The sequence below is a fragment of the Bombina bombina genome, chromosome 1, assembly GCF_027579735.1.
Source record: "Bombina bombina isolate aBomBom1 chromosome 1, aBomBom1.pri, whole genome shotgun sequence".
NCBI classification, from domain to species: domain Eukaryota; kingdom Metazoa; phylum Chordata; class Amphibia; order Anura; family Bombinatoridae; genus Bombina; species Bombina bombina.
Genome location: NC_069499.1, coordinates 108,168,034 through 108,195,485, shown reverse-complemented (window position 1 = coordinate 108,195,485; position 27,452 = coordinate 108,168,034). Strand labels below are relative to the sequence as shown.

The 27,452-nt window shown below is 38.5% G+C and overlaps 1 protein-coding gene across 4 annotated transcripts in view; it reads right to left on the bottom strand.

The window, feature by feature from the left end:
* Positions 1 to 27,452, bottom strand: part of FOXN3 (forkhead box N3) — a 204,585-nt gene that overhangs the window by 131,477 nt on the left and 45,656 nt on the right. For all 4 annotated transcript variants that reach the window (XM_053697571.1, XM_053697573.1, XM_053697575.1 and 1 more), the window contains exon 4: positions 1,038 to 1,102. In XM_053697571.1, coding sequence (XP_053553546.1) covers positions 1,038 to 1,102 — 65 coding nt within the window. The remainder of the gene's footprint in view (positions 1 to 1,037; positions 1,103 to 27,452) is intronic.

Sequence of the window (27,452 nt, the reverse complement as noted above, 5' to 3'; positions counted from 1 at the left end):
CCTATACACAAATTACCGGTAGTTAATGGTAAGACAATGGCACAGAGGTGATAATTATTACAAAAAAATGTTTAGAACTATGTTTTACTGACAAGGAACCAACATGTAAAGCCATAACATTTATATTCTCTCTATAAAAATAGGTTTTATAACAATTTGTTATTTATCTCCTCATACGCTCTAGCTATCTACATCAGTTTCACAAGTGATTCAGATTTCTTTCAGCCAATGAGAACCTGTAAAGCTGTATTTGTCCATTGCATTTAAATATGTAACCAGTGGTTATCAGTTCCCTTTTAGGGAGTCTACGTTTGAAGCTGTGCTTCCAAAACCATGCTGGCGCTTCAGTTTAAAGGGACATGAAGCCCAAAATGTTTCTATTTTTTTATTCAGATAGAGCATACAACTTTCTAATTTATTTCTATTATTTGCTTCATTCTCTTGGTATCTTATGTTAAAAAGCACACTTAGATAGGCTCAGGAGCTGTTAGCTAGCTGCTGATTGGTGGCTGTACATATATGCCTCTTGGGATTGGCTTACCAATGGGTTCACCTAGCTCCCAGTAATGCATTGCTGCTCCTTCCAGAAAGAATACTAAGAGAATGAAGCAAAATTGATAAAAGAAGTAAATGTGAAAGTTGCATATATTTTGGGTTTCGTGTCCCTTTAACAAGTAAGAGTATATATAACCTTTATGTTTTATCAGAAAATAAATATAACATTGGATATAACATACAAGCTTTTCATATCCTTTTCATTTAAAGAATTAACTCCATTAACAACTTATTGTGCATACAAGTCTTTTTTTCTACATTATATTTTTGATTTAAATCATTTTTATCTACATCAGAGAAAATATTGAGGTCTTGTGTACCAAACAACTGAAAGTAAAAGGCATAGAGGTGGCAAAGACAAAATGTATCAGAGCAGTAAAGAAGTATAGCTGGGGACTTCCTTCCTGGATTACATTTGACAGTTGGTGTAAAGACGTTGACAAACAAAGCCACTTTTCCGATGCAGGGTGCCAGCGACCTACCTTGAAGGAGGGACCCATTTTTCTTGAAGAAGTTGCTGCCTGGCCACAGGGGTGGGACTGGTGTGCTAAATAGAAAGAGGAGAGTTTTGTCAACAAACGTCACAGCTTCTAATGGAACAGACACACTAACTAATGTACTGTCGGTTTTTCATAAGTATGCAGTGAACTCATACAGATACACGAAAAGAAAAACCACTTAGCATGCCAGGAACATTTTACTGAACTAGCGGAAAACAATATTACAACACTGCAAGTCACATCATTTATTTATACAAATATAATGTATTTCGCTTTTTTATTTTTAAACAAAATGCCCTTGTCTCACTATGAGGTTAACCCCTGTAAATGGTTAAAAAAGGTTTACACAATGGTCAATGCATTGTTGCTGAGAAGAACATGGACTGTAAGCCAATAAAAAAATGGCTTATGTATGTATCCACCAATGAATGGCCTTGATCAGATTAAAAGTGTTAGTGGAGCTTGCTGTGTCCATAACTTTATATTTGTGTGAACCTATTTGAACACAAAGTGGAACAAAGGAATTTGATTACAAATAAAATGCTCTAACAATAGAACAGTTCATTTTCATAGTATAATGTCATTGTAATTACAAAGTTAGTTTTTATCCACAGTGATGAGGACAAGCTAGTGTTTTGTGTGTGGTGTTGGGGCCTCTGCTTTTAGGAACCTTACATGTTATGTACTAATCTGTATTTTTGTCAGCTATACACTACGCTCATGTAAAAAGTAAGGTCTGTCTACAATACATTCACAAAGAAAATGGAGGTTTTATAAGAAATGGAAAATTTAAAGCTATGGAGTTTTTTACTTTTATCAGCCCAAAAGTTTTAAAGGACCACTCAATGCAGTAGAATTGCATAATTAATAAGTGCATACTAAAAAGACAATGCAATAACACTTAATCTGAATTTCAAATAAGCAGTAGATTTTTTTTCTGACAAATTAATTTTTTTCTCCCATTTTCCAGCCCCCTGTATCATGTGACAGACATCAGCTAATCAGAGACTATAATATGTATACTCTGTGAGCTTGTGCACATGTAGTAAATTGGAAAGTGTCTTAAAACTGCATACTCTATCTGAAGCATAAAAATGTATTTTGACTTCAGTGTCCCTTTAAAGGGACGGTCAAGTCCAAAAAAAAAAACTTTCATGATTCAAATAGGGCATGTCATTTTAAACAACTTTCCAATTTACTTTTATCTCTTGGTATTCTTAGTTGAAAACTAAACCTAGGAGGTTCATATGCTAATTTCTTAGACCTTGAAGGCCGCCTCTAATCTAAATGCATTTTGACCGTTTTTTACCACCAGAGGGCATTAGTTCATATTTTTCATATAGATAACATTGAGCTCCTGCACGTGAATTTACTGAGGAGTGAGCACTGATTGGCTAAAATGCAAGTCTGTCAAAAGAACTGAAATAAGGGGGCAATCTGGAGAGGCTGAGATACAAGGTAATTAGAGAGGTAAAACATGTATTATTATAACTGTGTTGGTTATGCAAAACTGGGGAATGGGTAATTAAGGGATTATCTATCTTTTAAAACAACACAAATTCTGGTGTTGACTGTCCCTTTAAGTTATGCACAACACACCGTCTTTGCACCATTAATGTTTTTGTTTGGTTTTACAAGCATTAAAATGGTCAACACAAATGCATTATAAAGCCTTAGTATCTATCAGCTTTTTATTGCTTTTTAGGAGTCAAAAGAATAATTCAATTTAATACAAAAGAGCATATAGACTAAATGACACCTGAAATGACTGTTCTTAGTAGATGAGATGACAAAAGGGCGAATCTGCAGAGCAGCCTTCTGGCCACCCTGAAACACTTCAGGGGACTTAAGGACCATTGGCTGGATGGAGAGTCATTCACATAATGGCACTTCACATTGCACTGTGCACCCTGGTTGTCTTCAAAGAGAAGAGGATGAATCTCTCACGCAACACAAAGCCGACTGTCTGTAATGTCATGTGCTGTTGTCTGTAACCAGCAGCCGTCCCAGGGAGGCAGCACTAATCTAACAGTACCATGGTTTATAGGAACAAACAGAGGTGTGGCCCCAAACCAACAGCAGTGAGCAAGCAACAAGCCTGACGTTAGGAAGAAAAGCCACAAAAAAAAGTCTGCACAGCGCTAGGCACCAAAGGAAGAACAAGGTTAAAAAGGTTAAACTTTTCTACAGTATTTAGAAATATCAATTTCACCTGCTGGAATGTATTAAATGGTTTATAATTAGTTCATTTACCTTTATTTTGTCATCTGAAAGATTTAATTTTGCTAGTTAAAAACCACCACCAATATTGAAGATTTCTATACCGCAGTATTGGCTAAAAAACTCAGCTATGTACACAAGAGGCGACAACAAAAACTAACCTCCCTGTGAGGAGTGGGACACACAGATAGAGAGACCAGACAATCTGAAAAGGGGGGTCCTGCAACATCTTTGAATACAATACAATCTTCACATATGCTTGTCTAAGTACGGTGTCCCTTTCAATATTTAGTGCATAATAAGTGTTGCAAGTAAACCCACACAAAAAGCAAATGAAAACTAATTTTAAATAACTTTGGCCTTTTCAAATTTTCAATTTTACAGTAAATGACCCTTTAACTGTGTGTTTAACGCTTTTGCAGTAGTAACACACACAGGGCTAGATTACGAGTTGAGCGCCATTTATCGCTCCTGCATTAACGCGGCTAGAAGTTACAAGTTGAAAGTAAACTCATTTTACTACTACACAAATGTTCCTTTAAAGTGATGGTAAATACTAGCATTTTACCAGAGCAACAAATAAAGGGGACTTTCAGTCATGAAGTATAAAATACTTCATGCTGAAAGTTCCTTTATTTGACTGTATCGTATGCTGCGATGACAGCAGAATGCTATTTTTTCAATGAGGTGATGTTTCCACCTCTTAGCCAATAGCTGTGCGGCCCAGCTGGCATTATGCCGGATACCTAGCACACTATTGGCTAAGATCACCTCAGTGAAAAATAGTGTTCTGCCATGGGCGGCCTGAGGCAAATAAAGGAACTTTTAGCATGAAGTATTTTATACGTCATGACAAAGTCCCCTTTATTTGTTGAACTGGCAAATCCTAGCGTTTCAAAAACTCTAGGATTTACCATCACTTTAAAGGGAGCCTACTAGCTATAAAAAAAAAAGTAAAAGGGGCATATTTTTCTGTACATCTGTAACTAGATGTCATTTGAATCCTTTCTGCTACTCTGCAGTTGAGATTCAAAGAAACTAGCAAACATTCACCTTCAAAGCATATCTTCCCAGGACATAATTAGCCCAGAGCGTTTCTGGATTTCAGAGCAGGCATTGTAGACTGTCACTAAGCAACAGATAATTGTGATATTAGCTGCCTTTAAGCTGTGGGCTGAGACTCTAAGAAACCATTTGTTTTGTTTTGACAATAACGTTAGGGATAATGTGCAAACTAGGCTGCTTTACTTGCCCTCTCAGATTACAGGCAGGAACAAAGTAAATATGGATTTCGTTCCTGCGCAGATCTAGCCAATGTCAAGTGCTTGTCTGCTGGAGAGGGTAAAAACTTACAACTGATAGCCTGCTGTAAAAAAGATCAATAAAAATATGATTTGTAATCAGGTATAATAAGTAGAATATTGTATAATTTGTTTAAAACTAGTATTATATCTTCCTATTGAAAAATACATTTGACACGGATTTAAAAGGGCAAAAAAGCAATCAATTTATTTTTTAATTAGCTGCACCCTCTGAACAGTTATATGGCAACCTGAGGCCATATGCACTGCAGAACACGTGCGCTAAAAAAGTATTTACTAACGCAGTGATAGTTTTTACTAGAACCATTTATGCCAATAGACTTATACTGCAAAAAACGCCTAACAACAAATCTGAAATGTGCTTGTGTATTTCAAATATGACTAGAATTTCCCCTTTAACACCTTTGTTATGGGGCCAGTATTGGGTTACAATGTAGCCCTTTTAGGACTAAGTTGCCTATGAGATCATGTTAAATGATATTGCTTGTTCATACCTGCTTCAGACTGTGAGCTTTTTGAGACACTATATTGTCTAGTCCAAGTAATGCAAAGCTAGTTATTGCCCTGCAGAATCTATAGATACTGCACGCTCAGCTAATGACAATTGAGAGCAATTATTCAAATACGCATTATCAGCCAAACTTACACAAAAAGGACCACTAAAGACAAAGCAATAGCACTTAGTTTGAATTTGAAATGAGCAGTAGAATATTTTCTGGCAAATTTCAAAGTTCATCCAATTTTTCCTACCCTGTATCACGTGACAGCTATCAGCCAATCACAGAATGCATAAATGTATATGTTGTGCACTTTTGCACATGCTCAGTAGGACCCGGACCCTCAGAAAGTGTGTATATAAAAAGAATGTGCACATTTTTTTTCTATAAAAATTGCATGCCTTATCTGAATCACAAAACTTAATTTAGGGACACAAAAATGTTCTAAGTTACTGCAAAGAGGTTAAAAAAAATCGATGAGTCAATGGGGAAAAAAAAAGATATATGTGTGGGTAGCGCTACTCCTGAGCCTACCTAGGTATGATTTTCAACAAAAGATACAAGGAGAACAAAGCAAATTTCATAATTAGAAGTAAATGAGAAAGTCTCTTAAAACAGCATGTTCTATCTGACCTATTAAAGCTTATATTTTAAATTTCATATCCCTTAAAGACTATAAAAATGTCATTATTATTTTTTATTTTTTTAAATTACATCTTTTTTTTCTCTCCAAAAACATAAATACAAAACTTGTTTAGGGATAATATCTTTTCAGAAAATTACAACAGTAAAACATATTGAAAAGGAAGACACAGATTTTTTTTTCTTTTCTTTTAAATCGCCCACTTATGGCGAAACAATAGGGACGCTGTTAGGAATGGTGTGAGAGGAGGAACGTGAATTCATTAGAGCAGAAAATGTAATTATTGAACACACCAACAAGTAGACAGCTAAAAAAGAAAACGTGTAGCACAGAAAAGAAAGGCAACTGCAAAATCAGATAAAGCTTTAGATAAGGTAACTTCTTGCTCAGTAAATAAAGCCCTTGTTTAAGTTGGGAAGGTTCCTATGGGAACAAGTCCCAGCCCTGCATCTGACTCCTGATTACAAAGCAAACTGAAAGGAACATGAAGCCATGATTCAGATAGAATATACCATTTTTTAACAGCACTCCAGATTATTTCTATTATCAATTTTTTCATTCTCTTGGCATCCTTGGTTGAACGAACGCACTACTGGGAGCTAGCTGAGCATATCTTGTGAGTCAATGACAAGGGGTATATAAGTGCAGCTACCAATCATCAGTAGATATGTGCATTCGGCAGTTTTGTTCACTGCCAAATGGGGAAGAAGGCATCCTCTCGTGGGAAAAGTGTGTTGCACTTCAAAAGAAGAAATCCTGCTCCGAAAAGAGCTGAGTCCCACGAGAGGCCGCCTTTTCTTCATTTAGCAGAGAACAAAAATGCAGAATGCACATATCTAATCAGCAGCTAGTTCCCAGTAGTTACTGCACTTAAAGGGGCAGTTCACACAAACTTTGTATCCCCTTTAAATTGTTCCCAATGATTCATTTTACCTGCTGGAGTGTTTTAAATTGTTTACAAGTAGCTCCTTTACCCCTAATTTAGCCTGTGGTATCCCAACCTATACTGAAAGTTTATATACTGGAGTATATTCTATTGAATAGCCTAAGTAAACACAGCCAGCAGAAGAGATTACACTCTCAGTGGGGTGCATGATAGTTAAGTAATAAAATTATAATTTTCCATTGTTCTCTCTATGTATTGAGCTTTGGTTTTCTAGACAAATATAAGATAAGGAAGTTAGTGTGTGTACACAAAGTGATAACATAATGAGATCTGATATTACCTTAAGCTCAACCCATTGTAATAGGATGTGGTTTAAAAGCACAAAACCAGCTACTTCATATACACAAACCGAAAAATGCAATTTCTCATACATTTTATACTCTGCAGCTGGTATAACTAGTCATTGAAAATACATTCATATAAAAACTATTTTACAGTGTACTGTCCCCTTAAGCCTACCTGGATATGCTTTTAAACAAAGGATAGAAAGAGAATGTAGTAACTTAGCTAATGGACATAAACTGGAGTTTAATTTTGAAAGGTTTTATCCATCTACAGCCTATACATAGTAATACACAGAATCTGATCCAAAAATCCATTATAAAACCTTTTAAAAACTAACTTAGAACCTCCCAGTATAGCACTATTGATGAGGTTAGGCTGAGATACCCACTGAAATGGGCTGTAAAACAAAAAGAGCAGACGCCCCCCTACCCTCCATTTAAAAAGACCCTTTACACAAACAGAAGCAAGCTGGAGTAGGTAGACAACAGTGTACTTCTAAAAACGGGGCTTGGATAGGAGTCTGAAAAATGTCTGAGAAATGTTATTAAAAATAAGCAAAACTATACATTAAAAAAAACCCTATGTGCTATATATATGGATCATGTACAAAACATTTATGCAAAGAAAAATCTAGTGTACATAGTCCCTTTAGTACTATCTATAAATGCATGTGCACACACATACAGAGCCAGCACACAGTTATCTGTCTCAAGCACTATATGTAATATGAGCTGCACAGATGAAGGTCAGTAACGGCTGAATTCCAGCAGCACCAGCATGTATTTGCAAGGCCAGTAGATCTCTGCTTGTGCTGCTGTAGCATTTCAGTGGGACTGGCAGCCTCTGATTGGTGTATAATACACTGTTTATCCCACTAAGACACATGTTTTGCATCATGTTACAATGCTGGTATGCATCTCTATGGAGACCAGCGGCTATGGAATATAAGGGTGACTGATCCTTTTTTACATCCCCCAGCCTCTGGAGAAGAAAAAAAAAAAAAACTGCCGTGGGACCATTTATGTTCAGGATAAGTGAATACTGTATTACCAAGACATGAGTCTGTTGCTGTTTTAATCTATTATATGAGCTATGGTTACAATGACCGAGATCTTACTGCAATGGGTGAAAGGAAGAGAGTGGGAGAATTTATTTGTATGGCTACTTAGAAATTCTGCATTCAAACTTCAACAAGAATATGGGCTAGATTTATCAAAGCCATTCTCCTTTAATCCCGTCCAAAATAGCGCATACGACATGATCGTCATATTCATCACAGCACTCTGCGCCTATAATTGCGTAAATCTGAAAGAAACTTCTTCGCACTCTGCTTGCATTCGCCTAGGCACACAGGCGCGCTCCCGAGTGCAACAATATACAATAGTAATAGGCGTAATTTAACAGCCCGACCTACAAATACGCACAGTTTCTTATTTATCATTGCTTTGCGCCGATAGGGAACTGCAATTTCGGCTTCAATTGCGTGTTGTATATTTCGCCATACAGACTGAGGCGAACACCATTATAATACATGCTTTTACATCTTGTGATGCAGTACTTTCTTCTTTTTACTAATTTTTCAAAGGCTCAGCACCAAGAAGAGACTGTTATTGCCAGAAATGTGCGCTTCCACTGGCGCATATGGGTACCAACAGTTTTATATATATATATATATATATATATATATATATATATATATATATATATCGATATAATGATATATTTATTTTTGTGATCTTAAAATTATCAACATATGGCAAAAACAGCACAGAAACATTATATAATATAGAAATAAGCTAAATATTAACTTAAAAAAAGTTTTTTTAATAACCAAAACATGGTGGCGTAAATATTTATAGGGATGTACTGTGATAAATAGGGAGTAAATGCTGTTTCCAACAGGCCAAATTTATCATTATTATGCCCCAGCTCGCCTGCGCAAAGTTACGTCTATTTTTTTTAATAAATTCAGGTGCACATGTGCGCTTCTCCAGAGGCGAGCTGGGGCGCAGTTACAGGCGAGGCACATGCAGAGTTCGCCTAGCCTTTGATAATTCTAGCCCTATGTATGCCAGATAGTCTGCTCTCCAGTCTCTTTGAAGTGTTTAGCAGGAAGGTAAACTTCCATATTCTTAAGGGAAAATAGGTATAGTCTTCAAAATAACTGTACCCTACTTGTGCTTGAGTTAAAGGGACAGTCTACACTAAAATTGTTATTATTTAAAAAGACAGATAACACCTTTACTACCCATTCCTCAGCTTTGCACAACCAAAATAGTTTTATTAATATACTTTATAACTTTAAACCTCTAAACTTCTGCCGTTTTCTAAGTCACTACAGACAACCTCTTATCACATGCTTTTTTTTTTAGCTTTTCACAACAGGAGACTGCTAGTTCATGTGGGCCATATAGATAACATTGTGCTCACAATCCGTCGAGTTATTTAAAGGGCAAGTCAACCCAAAATTTCTAAGAACTTATTTTGATTTTGCTATAATAGCATATTAAGTTAAACTGTAGCCCATTTTTTTCTGCAAATACAGTTTTCTTGTAAAAAATACTTTCTAGTTCTCCTCCGGCCGTTTTGAAATGGATGCCTGTCCCCTCCTTTCCCTGATATCATCCTTAGTGAATATTCAGCTTAAAAGAACATCTGTGTGTCAATTCAGCTCTTGCACGTATTTCGCGCATGCGCAAAGCGCGATTGTTGGCAAGGGGGTAATTTAAAGGGACAGTCTAGGCCAAAATAAACTTTTATGATTCAGATAGAGCATGTCATTTTAAACAATCTTCGAATTTACTTTTATCACAAATTTTGCTTTGTTCTCTTGGTATTCTTAGTTGAAAGCTTAACCTGGGAGGTTCATATGCTAATTTCTTAGACCTTGAAGGCCACCTCTTTTCAGAATGAATTTTAACAGTTTTTCACCACTAGAGGGTGTTAGTTCATGTATTTCATATAGATAACACTGTGCTCGTGCACGTGAAGTTATCTGGGAGCAGGCACTGATTGGCTAAACTGCAAGTCTGTCAAAAGAACTGAAATAAAGGGGCAGTTTGCAGAGGCTTAGATACAAGATAATCACAGAGGTTAAAAGTATATTAATATAACTGTGTTGGTTATGCAAAACTGGGGAATGGGTAATAAAGGGGTTATCTATCTTTTAAAACAATAAAAATTCTGGTGTAGACTGTCCCTTTAAGAACAGATCTAAAATAATCCCCTTGCCGAAAAGCACACATTGCGCATGCGCAAAATAAGTGCATGACCTGATTTGACACAGAGATTTTTTTTTCAACTAAATATTCAATAAGGATGACGTCAGGGAAAGAAGGGGACAGATGGCCAAAATGGCCAGAGGAGAACCAGTAAACACAGTAGATTTGCATAATCAACAAATGCAAGATAACAAGACAATACAATAGCATTTACTCTGAATTTCAAATAAGTAGTAGATTTTTTTCTAACAAATTTCAAAGTCATGTATATTTCCACTCCCCCTGTACCATGTGATAGTAATCAGCCAATCACAAATGCATATACGTATAGTCAGTGAATTCTTGCACATGCTCAGTAGAAGCTGGTGACTCAAAAAGTGTAAATATAAAAGAATGTGCACATTTTTTTTTTAATGGAAGTAAATTGTAAAGTTGTTTAAAATTGCATGCTGTATCTGAATCATGAAAATTTTATTTGACCTGAGTGTTCTTTTAAGAGTCAGCACAGCACAGCACTAATTGGCTAAAATGCAAGTCAATAGATAATAAACAGTCACAGTCATATGATCAGGGGGCTGTCAGAAGATGCTTAGAATCAAGGTAATCACAGAGGTAAAAAGTATATTAATATAACTGTGTTGTTTATGCAAATCCGGGGAATGGATAATAACTGATTATTTATCTTTAAAAACAATAAAAATTCTGGTGAAGATTGTCCCTTTAAGAGATTAAAGGGAGATGACAATTTAAATTTATGTATGGTATATATGCAAAACTAAGCACTGCAGATCTGTAAAGCATAACTCCATCAAATATGCAATATATGCAAGGCCTAGACACACTTCTTACATGATCTTAATTGTATGCTTTCAGTTATGGCCAATTCACTGACACATGGGCACTGCCGATCAATATATTAAAAGCATTAAGGACAGCGCATACATTTCTGACTATTAAACGAAAAAATGTCCAGTGGCACAGATCCAGATTTAGGTAAGGTTACATGGAATCTTCTGTCTGCTATTCTTCCCTCAAGAAGTTGTGGTCTACCCAAAGCACACATTTTTAGTCTCACTTTTTCCTGGGGCTGCAAACACTACTGTATACATTGTAAGTTCTGCTTTTTCCCTGGGGCCGCATTAACTAGTGCAGAGGGCCACATGCCGCGCTCATGCTGCCAGTTGGTCAGCCAAACACAGAAGTCCCCTTAGATATAAATGATAAAAGTGTAAATTATATTTCCATCACAGCAAAAACATTGTAATCACAATATTTTTCTGCAGTCTTGAAATAAATTAGCAAACTGAGTGAGTTTTAAAATGTTTTGAATGCAAGAACACTTTGCTGCAATTGTTTTTATTAGCCACATTCCACCCAGCACTTGCCAGCCACATTCCACCCAGCAGTAAGTCCTGATTGGAGGAGCCAATCAGGACTTACTGGAGTAGCCAAAACTAGCCCCAGTCATTATGTTAGCAGACTCTCCACTGTTTTGACGTTACTAACTGTAGCAAATTAGGGACAGATATGGTGCACAGTTAGGCTAGTGAAGTCTGCAATTTGCAGAACTGGAAAATTTAATTTTTTAGACTTGCAGAAAAAACAGGAAAAGGGGATGAAATAAAAGTATATTACAAGGCTTTTTTTTACTACACATATTTTAACATTTTATATTACAAAAAAATTAATTTATGCTTACCTGATAAATTCCTTTCTCCTGTAGTGTAGTCAGTCCACGGGTCATCCATTACTTATGGGATATTAACTCCTCCCCAACAGGAAGTGCAAGAGGATCACCAAAGCAGAGCTGCTATATAGCTCCTCCCCTCTACGTCACACCCAGTCATTCGACCGAAAACCAAACGAGAAAGGAGAAACTATAGGGTGCAGTGGTGACTGGAGTATAATTTAAAATTTAGACCTGCCATAAAAAACAGGGCGGGCCGTGGACTGACTACACTACAGGAGAAAGGAATTTATCAGGTAAGCATAAATTATGTTTTCTCCTGTTAAGTGTAGTCAGTCCACGGGTCATCCATTACTTATGGGATACCAATACCAAAGCTAAAGTACACGGATGACGGGAGGGACAGGCAGGATCTTTATACGGAAGGAACCACTGCCTGAAGAACCTTTCTCCCAAAAACAGCCTCCGAAGAAGCAAAAGTGTCAAATTTGTAAAATTTGGAAAAAGTATGAAGAGAAGACCAAGTTGCAGCCTTGCAAATCTGTTCAACAGAGGCCTCATTCTTAAAGGCCCAAGTGGAAGCCACAGCTCTAGTAGAATGAGCTGTAATCCTTTCAGGAGGTTGCTGTCCAGCAGTCTCATAGGCTAAACATATTATGCTACGAAGCCAGAAGGATAAAGAGGTAGCAGATGCTTTTTGACCTCTCCTCTGTCCAGAATAAACGACAAACAGGGAAGAAGTTTGGCGAAAATCTTTAGTTGCCTGTAAATAAAATTTCAGGGCACGGACTACGTCTAGATTGTGCAGAAGTCGTTCCTTCTTTGAAGAAGGGTTAGGGCACAATGATGGAACAACAATCTCTTGATTGATATTCTTGTTAGTGACTACCTTAGGTAAGAACCCAGGTTTAGTACGCAGAACTACCTTATCTGAATGAAAAATCAGATAAGGAGAATCACAATGTAAGGCTGATAACTCAGAGACTCTACGAGCCGAGGAAATAGCCATTAAAAACAGAACTTTCCAAGATAACAGCTTGATATCAATGGAATGAAGGGGTTCAAACGGAACACCCTGTAAAACGTTAAGAACTAAGTTTAAGCTCCACGGTGGAGCAACAGTCTTAAACACAGGCTTAATCCTAGCCAAAGCCTGACAAAAAGCCTGAACGTCTGGAACTTCTGACAGACGTTTGTGTAAAAGGATGGACAGAGCTGAGATCTGTCCCTTTAAAGAACTTGCAGATAAACCCTTTTCTAAACCTTCTTGTAGAAAAGACAATATCCTAGGAATCCTAACCTTACTCCATGAGTAACTCTTGGATTCGCACCAGTGCAAGTATTTACGCCATATCTTATGGTAAATCTTCCTGGTAACAGGTTTCCTAGCCTGTATTAAGGTATCAATTACTGACTCCGAAAATCCACGCTTTGATAAAATCAAGCGTTCAATTCCCATGCAGTCAGCTTCAGAGAAATTAGATTTTGATGTTTGAAAGGACCCTGAATTAGAAGGTCCTGTCTCAGAGGCAGAGACCAAGGTGGACAGGATGACATGTCCACTAGATCTGCATACCAGGTCCTGCGTGGCCACGCAGGCGCTATTAGAATCACCGATGCTTTCTCCTGTTTGATCCTGGCAATCAAACGAAGAAGCATCGGGAAGGGTGGAAACACATAAGCCATCCTGAAGGTCCAAGGTGCTGTCAAAGCATCTATCAGGACCGCTCCCGGGTCCCTGGAACTGGACCCGTAACAAGGAAGCTTGGCGTTCTGGCGAGACGCCATGAGATCCATATCTGGTTTGCCCCAACGTCGAAGTATTTGGGCAAAGACCTCCGGATGAAGTTCCACTCCCCCGGATGAAAAGTCTGGCGACTTAGGAAATCCGCCTCCCAGTTCTCCACTCCTGGGATGAGGATCGCTGACAGGTGGCAAGAGTGAGACTCTGCCCAGCGAATAATCTTTGATACTTCCATCATCGCTAGGGAACTCCTTGTCCCTCCTTGATGGTTGATGTAAGCCACAGTCGTGATGTTGTCCGACTGAAACCTGATGAACCTCAGAGTTGCTAACTGAGGCCAAGCCAGAAGGGCATTGAGAACTGCTCTCAATTCCAGAATGTTTATTGGAAGGAGACTCTCCTCTTGAGTCCATGATTCCTGAGCCTTCAGGGAATTCCAAACAGCGCCCCAACCTAGTAGGCTGGCGTCTGTTGTTACAATTGTCCAGTCTGGCCTGCTGAAGGGCATCCCCCTGGACAGATGTGGCCGAGAAAGCCACCATAGAAGAGAATCTCTGGTCTCTTGATCCAGATTCAGCGTAGGGGACAAATCTGAGTAATCCCCATTCCACTGACTTAGCATGCACAATTGCAGCGGTCTGAGATGCAGGCGTGCAAAAGGAACTATGTCCATTGCCGCTACCATTAAGCCGATTACCTCCATGCATTGAGCCACTGACGGGTGTTGAATGGAATGAAAGACACGGCAAGCATTTAGAAGCTTTGTTAACCTGTCCTCTGTCAGGTAAATTTTCATTTCTACAGAATCTATAAGAGTCCCCAAGAAGGGAACTCTTGTGAGTGGTAAGAGAGAACTCTTTTCTTCGTTCACTTTCCACCCATGCGACCTTAGAAATGCCAGTACTAACTCTGTATGAGACTTGGCAGTTTGGAAGCTTGACGCTTGTATCAGAATGTCGTCTAGGTACGGAGCCACCGAAATTCCTCGCGGTCTTAGTACCGCCAGAAGAGAGCCCAGAACCTTTGTAAAGATTCTTGGAGCCGTAGCCAACCCGAATGGAAGAGCTACAAACTGGTAATGCCTGTCTAGGAAGGCAAACCTTAGATACCGGTAATGTTCTTTGTGAATCGGTATGTGAAGGTAAGCATCCTTTAAATCCACTGTGGTCATGTACTGACCTCTTTGGATCATGGGTAGGATTGTCCGAATAGTTTCCATTTTGAACGATGGAACTCTTAGGAATTTGTTTAGGATCTTTAAATCCAATATTGGTCTGAAGGTTCCCTCTTTTTTGGGAACCACAAACAGATTTGAGTAAAACCCTTGTCCGTGTTCTGACCGCGGAACTGGGTGGATCACTCCCATTAGTAAAAGGTCTTGTACACAGCGTAGAAACGCCTCTTTCTTTATCTGGTTTGTTGACAACCTTGAAAGGTGAAATCTCCCTTGTGGAGGAGAAGCTTTGAAGTCCAGAAGATATCCCTGAGATATGATCTCCAACGCCCAGGGATCCTGGACATCTCTTGCCCAAGCCTGGGCGAAGAGAGAGAGTCTGCCCCCCACTAGATCCGTTTTCGGATCGGGGGCCCTCACTTCATGCTGTCTTAGGGGCAGCAGCAGGTTTTCTGGCATGCTTGCCCTTGTTCCAGGTCTGGTTAGGTTTCCAGCCTTGTCTGTAGCGAGCAACAGCTCCTTCCTGTTTTGGAGCAGAGGAAGTTGATGCTGCTCCTGCCTTGAAGTTACGAAAGGCACGAAAATTAGACTGTCTAGCCCTAGGTTTGGCTCTGTCTTGAGGCAGGGCATGGCCTTTACCTCCCGTAATATCAGCGATAATTTCTTTCAAACCGGGCCCGAATAAAGTCTGCCCCTTGAAAGGTATGTTAAGTAATTTAGATTTAGAAGTTACATCAGCTGACCAGGATTTTAGCCACAGCGCTCTGCGTGCCTGAATGGCGAATCCGGAATTCTTAGCCGTAAGTTTAGTTAAATGTACTACGGCATCAGAAATAAATGAATTAGCTAGCTTAAGGGTTTTAAGCTTGTGTGTAATCTCATCTAATGGCGCTGAGTCAAGGGTCTCTTCCAGAGACTCAAACCAAAATGCTGCCGCAGCCGTGACAGGCGCAATGCATGCAAGGGGTTGCAATATAAAACCCTGTTGAACAAACATTTTCTTAAGGTAACCCTCTAACTTTTTATCCATTGGATCTGAAAAGGCACAGCTATCCTCCACCGGGATAGTGGTACGCTTAGCTAAAGTAGAAACTGCTCCCTCCACCTTAGGGACCGTTTGCCATAAGTCCCGTGTGGTGGCGTCTATTGGAAACATTTTTCTGAATATAGGAGGGGGTGAGAAAGGCACACCGGGTCTATCCCACTCCTTAGTAACAATTTCAGTAAGTCTCTTAGGTATAGGAAAAACGTCAGTACTCGTCGGTACCGCAAAATATTTATCCAACCTACACATTTTCTCTGGGATTGCAACTGTGTTACAATCATTCAGAGCCGCTAACACCTCCCCTAGCAATACACGGAGGTTTTCCAGCTTAAACTTAAAATTTGAAATTTCTGAATCCAGTTTATTTGGATCAGATCCGTCACCCGCAGAATGAAGCTCTCCGTCCTCATGTTCTGCAAATTGTGACGCAGTATCAGACATGGCCCTAGCATTATCAGCGCACTCTGTTCTCACCCCAGAGTGATCTCGTTTACCCCTAAGTTCTGGCAATTTAGACAAAACTTCAGTCATAACATTAGCCATGTCTTGTAGAGTGATTTGTAATGGCCGCCCTGATGTACTTGGCGTTACAATATCACGCACCTCCTGAGCGGGAGATGCAGGTACTGACACGTGAGGCAAGTTAGTCGGCATAACTTCCCCCTCGTTGTCTGGTGAATGTTGCTTAACATGTACAGATTGACTTTTATTTAAAGTAGCATCAATGCAATTAGTACATAAATTTCTATTGGGCTCCACCTTGGCTTTTGAACATATTGCACAAAGAGATTCCTCTGTGTCAGACATGTTTAACAAACTAGCAATTAGACTAGCAAGCTTGGAAATACTTTACAACTAAATTTACAAGCAATATGCAAAACGTTACTGTGCCTTTAAGAAGCACAGAAAAACTGTCAAAGTTGAATAACAATGAACCGGATTAGTTATAGAAACCAAATTTTCACAGTAAAAGCATAAATTTAGCAAAGTATTGCACTCATTAGCAATGGATGATTAACCCTTAATATCAGAAAAAACGTATAACAATTGAAATATAAGCGTTTTTATCACAGTCAAAGCACAGTCTCACAGATCTGCTGTGAGTGATTACCTCCCTCAAAACAAGTTTTGAAGACCCCTGAGCTCTGTGGAGACGTCCTGGATCATGCAGGGAGAAAAAGGCAGACTGTGACTGAATTTCTGATGCGTAGTAAAAGCGCCAAAATAGGCCCCTCCCACTCACAATACAACAGTGAGGGAAGCTTAGTAAACTGTTTTAATTTAAAACAAACGACAGCCATGTGGAAAATAACGCCCAAAACAATTTTTTCACCAAGTACCTCAGATAATTAAACGATTTAACATGCCAGCAAACGTTTAAAATCTAATTTATGAAATGTCATTAAAAGCCTGCTGCTAGTCGTTCACACTGCAAGTTAGGCTAAAAGTTATATGCATACAGTATTTTCCCAGTGAAGTGCCATTCCCCAGAAATACATAAGTGTAAACATACATACATATCAACCTGATACCAGTTGCTACTACTGCATTTAAGGCTGTACTTACATTATATCGGTATTAGCAGTATTTTCTCAGTCAATTCCATTCCTTAGAAAATAATATACTGCAACATACATCTTTGCAGGTGAACCTGCCCGCTGTCCCCTGATCTGAAGTTACCTCACTCCTCAGAATGGCCGAGAACAGCAAATGGATCTTAGTTACGTCCGCTAAGATCATACAAAAAACTCAGGTAGATTCTTCTTCAAATTCTGCCTGAGAAGAAAACAACACACTCCGGTGCCGTTTAAAATAACAAACTTTTGATTGAAGATATAAAAACTAAGTTTAATCACCACAGTCCTCTCACACATCCCATCTATTAGTTGGGTGCAAGAGAATGACTGGGTGTGACGTAGAGGGGAGGAGCTATATAGCAGCTCTGCTTGGGTGATCCTCTTGCACTTCCTGTTGGGGAGGAGTTAATATCCCATAAGTAATGGATGACCCGTGGACTGACTACACTTAACAGGAGAAATCTCCCATAGTTCTGTGTTTAGTTTTTATTTGTATTTTAACCTCTTAAGGACATATGACGGAATTTTTCCGTCATAAAACAATTGAGCAAACTGAAAGCTGTGTCCTTAAAGGGTTAAACGGATCTCTATTGTTGTGATACATTTAGCAGAATCTAATATTTCTGCGACAAAATATTTTTCTAGAGATACATTTATTACTAAACTGTACCATAGCCTTTATAAGATGCTATACATTTGCTTCTGAGGTGCCATTTTTTAAGCGCACCAGCTCTGTGTAACAAAAAGTCACACGCTGATAACTGGAGCAGGAATGCTTTCTAGACACATTCCATCCTTCTGTTAGACCTGGATGTTGTTTTCACAGCAGACAACAATGATCAGAAGTTTCACCATTATGTTAACGTTGATAAGCCTGATACTACGCAGTTTTCAGCAACGTATACGGAAAACGTTTATGTGGACGGATAGGTTAAACATTGTTAGAAGATGCTGCTCCCTTACATGCTTCAAATAGGTGTGTATCTACTTCTAACTTGCAATGTAACCCAAGTATATACCCTTTAATACTTTATCCTGCACAACTGGAGAAATATCTAAATATACCACTAAAGTTCATCACATTTAATTTTAATTGGTCACTAACTTCCTGTAAAATTTTAATTGCATAATACATAAATGAATAACAAAAGCAGTAGATGTTTCTCTGGTAAATTTTAAAATTGACTTAAATTTGTATCATATGACAGGCATCAGCCAATCACAGACTCATACGTATACATTGTTAACTCTTGCACAGGCTCAGTAGTAGCTAGAGCAGAGCTTTCCAAACTTTTCATGTGGGTGAAACACTTTTCAGATCTACATCATTTCGCGACACAGTAATTCAGTTGTACTGGCAAACAGGAGGTTAAACTAACCTGTTTTAAGAGATACGGACACATACATAAATTATATAATAACTAAATGTATTTACAAGTAACAGTATGTATGTGCAAGAATTAAAAAAAAGTTTAATATCACCAATAGCTACTTACTATTTTAATGGGATGTATGAGGTTGATGGGATGAACACAGTTTCTGAATATTTGGTGGGATATTAGACACTCGCATTTTTAAGCTTCCCCTTCCTATCCATATATCAAGAGCAGGAACAGCAATGCACTACTGGGAGCTAGTTGCAAAAAAAACCCTACTGACTTCTGACTTCAGATCAGCGTTTAAAGGGACACTGAAGCCAATTTTTTTCTTTCATGATTCAGATAGAGCATGCAATTTTAAGCAACTTTCTAATTTATTCCTATTATCCTTTTTTTCATCGTTCGCTTGCTATATTTATTTGAAATAGAAGGCATCTAAGCTATTTGTTTAGTTCAGAACCCTGGAAAGCACTTGTTCATTGGTGGATGGATTTTTCCACCAATAAGCAAAAACAACCCAGGTTGTTCACCAAAAATGGGCCGGCATTTAAACTTACATTCTTGCATTTCAAATAAAGATACCAAGAGAATGAAGAAGATTTGATAATAGGAGTAAATTAGAAAGTTGCTTAAAATTGCATGCTCTATCTGAAACCTGAAAGAAAAAATTTGGGTTCAGTGTCCCTTTAAGCTGCAGCCCTCAGAGCTCGGTGAGTGCGATTGACTACTGCCCGCGCTGCAAACACACTGCTGTCCCACTCACTGACTACACATGCAGTCACGAGCCAATTAAGGAGACTACATGTACAGTCAGGAGCCAATGTGCCGTCAAAGTCACCAATGGGAATAGTTTCAGTTCCCACTGAGCTATGCCAATAGGTTAAGATGATCTGTGACCCCCCTAGGTATCAATCACGTGTCAACCATGTGATATGCATAGCAGGCAGAAGGAAAGTCAGAAACCAAAAAAAAATATTCAAATTTAAAAAAAATTGTGCTGAAGCAGGGACACACCTACACACTGCTGCCGACACACTAGTGTGTCCCGACACAGTTTGGAAAGCACTGAGCTAGAGGGTCAGAAAGTCTGCCTATAAAAAGACTGTGAACTTTTTTATTATGAAAGTAAATTAGAAAGTCTCTTAAAACGGCATGCTCTATCTCAATCATGAAAGTTTCATTTTGATTTGAGTGTGTGCCTGTCTCAGTCTTATTTTTTGTATCCCTGTATAGCTCTGTGCAATCTGTTACAAATAAAGATTATCATAAATATAATATTTATTATGTAAGAGGTAAACACATTATAAGAGAGCTTGATAAACCCAGGAGCCAGGAAGCCACTGGCTCCTAGAATTTTACCCCTGGTTCCTAACGTTTTGGGTTATTCTCCATATAGCTATATAGAAACACCACTGTCTCACTTCTATATATTCTTACTGGGTCCTAAATTTTAAACAGATTTGTGGACCCCTTACTGATTATAATAAACATGAGTTGAGCAGGAAAATGTTCTTCCTGTTTAATATGCCAGAGTTTCTGTATTTCCTCTGCCTCTGGCAAACAAGATGTTAACTCTCTCCTTGGCTCAGAGATCAGCTCATATCTATGTAGGCGTTTTGAGAAATCCACAGGACATTGATCCAGCACTTCAATTTCCAAACTGGATTGTTTCACTCACTTGAGCAAAATCGCAGTATTATACGCGGAACAAAAGCAAGGAGCTTTTTAATTCTATAATCTCATTTCAAATCCTTTTGCCCGATGCCCGTCCTTTTAGCCCTGAAATTGCAATCCTCTTTCAGTAATCAGAGGACTAATTGGTGCCAGCAATCCAGTCTTCCGTGTTGCCATTTCTTTGCTTGGGGTTCTATTTGTTTGTGTGCTGGTGAAGCAGGCTTGGCATAGTTCAAGGCTCCCATTATAGCACCGTGTAAACAGAGCAGTCATTAATAGGAAAACAAGCGAACAGTCAGGCTTTGAATTGCACAGCAAGTTGTAAAGTCTTTGCACAAATCCATTTTTTTCTTTTGCTCCTTGCCACAAGAAGCCTGCCCACACTGTACTGCTGCACATTTAACCATGTAGTTGCTGGATTAATATAACATTTAAAGCAAACTGTTAATTGACAAAACCTTTAAACAGCAGATCAAAGACAACCAATACCTTACAATTTAAAGCAACATAAATGTTGAAATTAAATTTTAGGATTCAAATAATAAAAATGTACTTCATTCTCTTGGTATCATTACTTGAAATTCCTAAGGAGGAAGGCTCAGGAGCAGCAATGTACTAGTGGGAGCTAGCTGACTACACATATGCCTCTTGTCAATGGCTCATCAGATGTGTTCAGCCACGACCCAGTAGCACATTGTTGCTCTGAAGCTAACTTTGCAGGGGTTAATAAACATGTAGCCATAAGTAAGCAATAGTTCAGTAATGAACTGCTCTAAAATAACGTTTAATTATGCATAGCAATAAAAAAAGTGTTGAACATACTTTAATGAAGTATTTTGCCCATTTTCCTGTTATTCAATTTTTATGGAATGCATCCTGCTGGGGTCTGAACTCTGACCCTCTAGTGGTCTACACTGCGATTGCCTGATCAGTGCATCTGTGGCTAATTGCCCAAACAGAGGTGTGTCATTGGACTGCAAAACTATATACATTTTGCTAACAAACTCATGTTTTTAAAACATTTCTATTCAGACCTTTTGCAGTTGCAGGCTTAATTGCTGATATTTAGTATACACATATAAAAAAAAGGAATTGAATGCCTGTTTAGATTTAGATTTACTGATATAAAGCATGAAATAAATCTTTCTTGCTTTTCATAGGCCTTTAAACAATTCTATGTCCACCTCTTTGTTTCAGAGTCCTGGCATCTCTTCCATATATCAAGAGGTGGTAATGACAAACACTGTGGGGGACTTTAAAGGTATAGTATAGTCAAAATTAAACTTTCATGATTCAGATAGAGCAAACAATTTTAAGCAACTTTCTAATTTACTCCTATTATCAATTTTTCTTTGTTCTCTTTAAATCTTTATTTGAATGTTAGCTTAGGAGCCGGACAATTTTTGGTTCAGCATCTGGGTAGCAATTGCCGATTGGTGGCTACATTTAGACACCAATTAGAAAGTTCTACCCAGGTGCTGTACCAAAAATGGGCCGGCTCCTATGTTTACATTCTTGCTTTTTCAAATAAAGATACCAAGAGAATGAAGAAAAATTGATAATAAGAGTAAATTAGAAAGTTGCTTAAAATTGCATGCTCTATCTGAATCATGAAAGTTTAAATTTTGACTAGACTATTCCTTTAAGAATGCCTGGGATAAGTATAACCATAAGGGTATCCTACGAACCAGATAAGATGATACGTTTAGAAAATATCTGGCAGACTTGCTGGGCCTATGGTTCTCCTTGCTGTCAAAATCTATACTTCTATCTTTCTATCAAAGTCCTTGCGAAAAGCAGTCCGTCCCCCAAGAGAAGAGAACATGTAGTTTTTCATTGGTCAGCGCCAAATCTTTCAGTTGCAAATTTACACACATTATTCTCTGCTCATTTAATAAGCAAAATAGGGTGGCGATCAGCACGACACAAAGAGAGAGAAAGCGGGAGTATGGCGATTAGCTGTTGAGAACAGAAACAACATGCAATTTATGACAATAGCTTAGCTTATATTATGGAATTAAAGGGACACTAAAATCAAAAATTTTCTTCAGATTTATATAGCGCATACATTAAAAAAAAAAACTTTCCAATTTACTTCCATCATCAAACTGTGCAGTGTTTTTATATGCACACTTTCTGAGACACCAGCTCCTATTGAGCATGTGTAAGAGTTCACACTGTATACAAACAAAAGTCTGTGATTCGCTGATGCCTTTCATGTAATACAGTGCATGGATATGAAAGAAATTTCACATTTAAAAACAAAATCTGCTTATTTGAATTTCAGAATGCTATATATATAGCATTGTCTTTTGGTATGCATTTGTTGATTATGCAGGACTACTGTATTTAATGCTTAATTAGAAACAAAGTATAAACCTGATTGCATTTTTATCGTTAATGATCAATTTACCTGTTTGTTGTACATTTTTTAACACTTTTAGAAAAGTTCAGGCTGCATCTAATGAAATAGAATGTTAGTTTATATGTTCGTTTTAAAATGTGTGTTGATGTTAAGCTGACAATAGCCTTGTAGGAATATCTGGGCCCAAACCTATTATATTACCGGTAAGACTGTAGACTTCTGACCAAATATGGCCAGAATGTTTTACAATGTTAGTCTGGACATTGTAAAAACCATGAACTTCCTAGTGTCCCAGAGGCTCACTATTTCTGTCCAAATCTTTATTTCAACACTGACGTCACTGGTTCTGTGTGTTGCAATGTAAGAGATGCTGTATACTGCAGGAAATTCAAAGCAATTTCACTCTTGTGCTGACAGAGATCCACAGAAAATGGATAATGTTCTTAATAATCGTCTCATGTGCATATTAAGGGATTTAATAAAACTGATGAAGAAATCAAGTTTTAACACGGGGGTTAAAAACATTCTTAAAGGGATAGTGTACTGAAAAATTGTTCTTTCCTTAATGTGTTTCCGACTTGTTATACCAGCTGCAGAGTATAATAAATTTATATTTTATGTTTATTTTTGTATTTGAAACGGTTTGTTTTATTCATTGAAACCACAACCATCAAAATGGTTGGAGCTTGCAGGTAAATCAGATATTCTTATTTTATCACTTTCTGTACACACGTTTCTTTATATTATCTCTGTCTGTATACGAAAGCCCATTCTTAGAACAATTTAAAATTAACATTTTACTACTTATCTCTTCTACATCCTACTGGGAGTGTCATTTCTTCTGCTGGCTGTTTACACATCTGTTCTTTACTTAGGTATAGAACATTTCAGTACAGGTAGGTATATCAAAGGGAAAATCAGCTATTTCAAATGTCAAAATAAAGTAAACAAAGTATTTGTTAACATTTAAAACACTTCCGCAAGTAAAATGGATCATTGGGATCAAATTAAATAATTTAAAAATGTAGGGAAAAAATATTCCCTTTAACCCCTAGGCCTCAATATCTCTGCTTGTATCAGATACTGCCGTGGATGGAGGGCTGGGATCAGAGTGGAAGGTGGGAGGGATGGGGCGGGTTTCCTTACACTACAGAAAAAAATGTGAGTCTGGGGAGTTGGAGGGCACATAATGCTGAAGGGAGGAGTGGGACCCTATACTACAGAAAAAAGTGATCTTGGAAGAGGGGCTGCTACACTACAGAAAAAAATAATAAGATGTCAAGTATCTTATCATAACTGTCTTATCAACAGTTATGGCTACCTCTCTACCCCCACTCTCTCTCCCTCTGTCCTTTCTCATGTCAGTGACTGCTTATCTGGTATTTCTTCCAGGATGGCCTCTCACCACCTAAAGATTAACATGTCCAAGACTGAGCTCCTTCTAATTCCCCGCTCAAGCTCTACGCCAACTTCTGACTTTTCTATCTCTGTTCACGGCATCACCATCTCCCCAAGTCTGCTGCCTCTGAGTTACACTTGACTCAATTCTATCCTTCGTCCCCCACATCCAATCGCTTTCTTCATCCTGCCACAACCATCTACGCAATATTTCCAAGATTCGCCCTTTTCTGAGCACTAACACCACAAAGCAAATAATCCACTCCCTTGTTATTTCCAGACTTGACTACTGCAATAACCTACTTACTGACTTTCCTTTTTCCCGCCTCTCCCCCATTCAATTCATCCTAAATGCCTCTGCCAGGCTAATCCACCTTTCCCGTCACAGCAAAATTAAATTAAAAATTCTCACCCTTACATACAAAATTTTCACCAACGTCGCTCCCCTCTACCTATCCTCTCTAATAAACAAGTATACTCCAGCCCGCCCACTAAGATCCAATAATGACCTGCTCCTTGCATCTTCGACCATCACCTCTTCCCATGCTAGACTGCAGGACTTCTGTCGTGCAGCACATACCCTCTGGAACCCTCTCCCTCGTCCTGTCAGGTTTTCGCCTAATCTTTCTTCTTTTAAATGCTCTCTGAAGACTTTTTTGTTCAGAGAAGCCTACCACCCAACTCAACAATAAATTAATCTCACTTACCTAACATTTCCCTCATCTAACCCTGCATTAACATATTTCTCAATCTTGCAGTCCTCACCTCCTGCTTCTCAACCTCCTACCCTTCTAGATTGTAAGTTCCCACAGGAATAGGGTCCTTAATTCCTCCTGTACGTGCTTGTAAAATTTTGTCTTGTCTCTTACAAGTTTTATAAAATTGTTTTATCTAAATGAATTGTACCCATGGACAGCGCTTGGGAATATGTTAGCGCTTTATAAATAAAGTATAATAATAATAATAATGTAACAAATAAGGTGGCAGTCAGTGGGAGGGTGGATGTTAAGAGAACTGTTGGGGGGGGTCAGGGAGGTGGGAGAGTGAGGAGGGACCCCTACACTACAGAAATACAGAAATAAATATATTTTTTTTAAAAATCCCTAAAACTTCATACTGGCAGTCTGCCAGTACCTGCCGCTGACCAGTATGAGGGAGTAGGGAGGAGAGCTGTTCGGGAGGGATTAGGGAGTGGGAGGTGTCAAGTGGAGGGTAATCTCTATATTACAGAAAAAAATTAACCTTAGAAGCTGATTAATCTCTTTATTGCCAGAAATTTCAGAAGTGTGGTGCGCAGCTGCAATTAGCATCCTCTGCCAAAAACCTATTGCAAAACCATGCATGTCTGCAGTTTCTGAACAAAGGGAATCCCAGAGAACCTTTTACAACCATTTGTCTTATAACTGCAGTAGTTGCAGTTTCAGTGAGAAACACAAACACCTAGATTATGAGTTTTACGTTAGAGGCTATGCGGTGCTAATGAGCAGTTTATGCTCACCGCTCACTTACAGACAGCGCTGGTATTACGGGTTTTTCAAAACCCGGTGTTAACCGCAAAAAAGTGATCGTAGAGCAAATTTTTGCTCCACATCTCACCTCAATACCAGTGCTGCTTACGTTAGCGGTGAGCTGGCTGAACGTGCTCGTGCACAATTTCCCCATAGGAATCAATGGGGGAGAGTCGGCTGAAAAAAACCCTGACATCTGCAAAAAAGCAGCGTTTAGCTCCTAACGCAGCCCCATTGATTCCTATGGGGAAAATACATTTATGTCTACACCTAACACCCTAACATGAACCCTGAGTCTAAACACCCCTAATCTTACACTTATTAATCACTAATCTGACGCCCCCGACATCGCCGCCACCTACATTATATTGATTAACCCCTAATCTGCTCCTCCGGACACCGCCGCCACCTACATTATACTTATGAACCCCTAATCTGCTGCCCCCAACATCGCCGACACCTACATTACATTTTTTAACCCCTAATCTGCCGCCCCCAATGTCGCCGCCACTATATTAAAGTTATTAACCCCTAAATCTAATCCTAACACCCACTAACTTAAATAAATCTAAATAAAAATTACTATTATTACCTAAATAATTCCTATTTAAAACTAAATACTTACCTATAAAATAAACCCTAAGCTAGCTACAATATAACTAATAGTTACATTGTATCTATCTTAGGGTTTATTTTTATTTTACAGGCAAGTTTCTATTATTTTAACTAGGTAGAATAGTTACTAAATAGTCATTAACTATTTAATAACCTAGTTAAAATAAAGACAAATTTACCTGTAAAATAAAACCTAAACTAAGTTACAATTACACCTAACACTACACTATAATTAAATTAATTCCCTAAATTAAATACAATTAAATACAAATAAATAAAATTATCTAAAGTACAAAAAAAACAAACACTAAATTACAGAAAATAAACAAATTACAAGATTTTTAAACTAATTACACCTAATCTAATCCCCCTAACAAAATAAAAAAAAGCCCCCAAAATAAAAAAAGCCCTACCCTACACTAAATTACAAATAGCCTTTAAAAGGGCCTTTTGCGGGGCATTGCCCCAAAGTAATCAGCTCTTTTACCTTTAAAAATAAGTACAAATCCCCCCCCCCCAACATTAAAACCCAACACCCACACAACCAACCCTACTCTAAAACCCAATACCCCCTTAAAAAAACCTAACACTAACCCCTTGAAGATCACCTTACCGGGAGAAGTCTTCACCCAACCGGGCCGAAGTCCTCAACGAAGCCGGGAGAAGTCTTCATCCATGCGGGGCGAAGTGGTCCTGCAGACGGGCAGAAGTCTTCATCCAGACGGCATCTTCTATCTTCATCCATCCGGCGCGGGTCCATCTTCAAGACATATGGCGCGGAGCATCCTCTTCCATCGAAGTCTTCTTACTAAATGACGGTTCCTTTAAGTGACGTCATCCAAGATGGCGTCCCTTCAATTCAGATTGGCTGATAGAAATCTATCAGCCATTCAGAATTAAGGTAGAAAAAAATCCTATTGGCTGATGCAATCAGCCAATAGGATTGAGCTGGCATTTTATTGGCTGATTGGGCTTCTGCCCGGTTGGGTGAAGACTTCTCCCGTTAAGATGATCTTCAAGGGGTTAGTGTTAGGATTTTTTAAGGGGGTATGGGGGGGGGTTAGAGTAGGGTTGGTTGTGTGGGTGGTGGGTTTTAA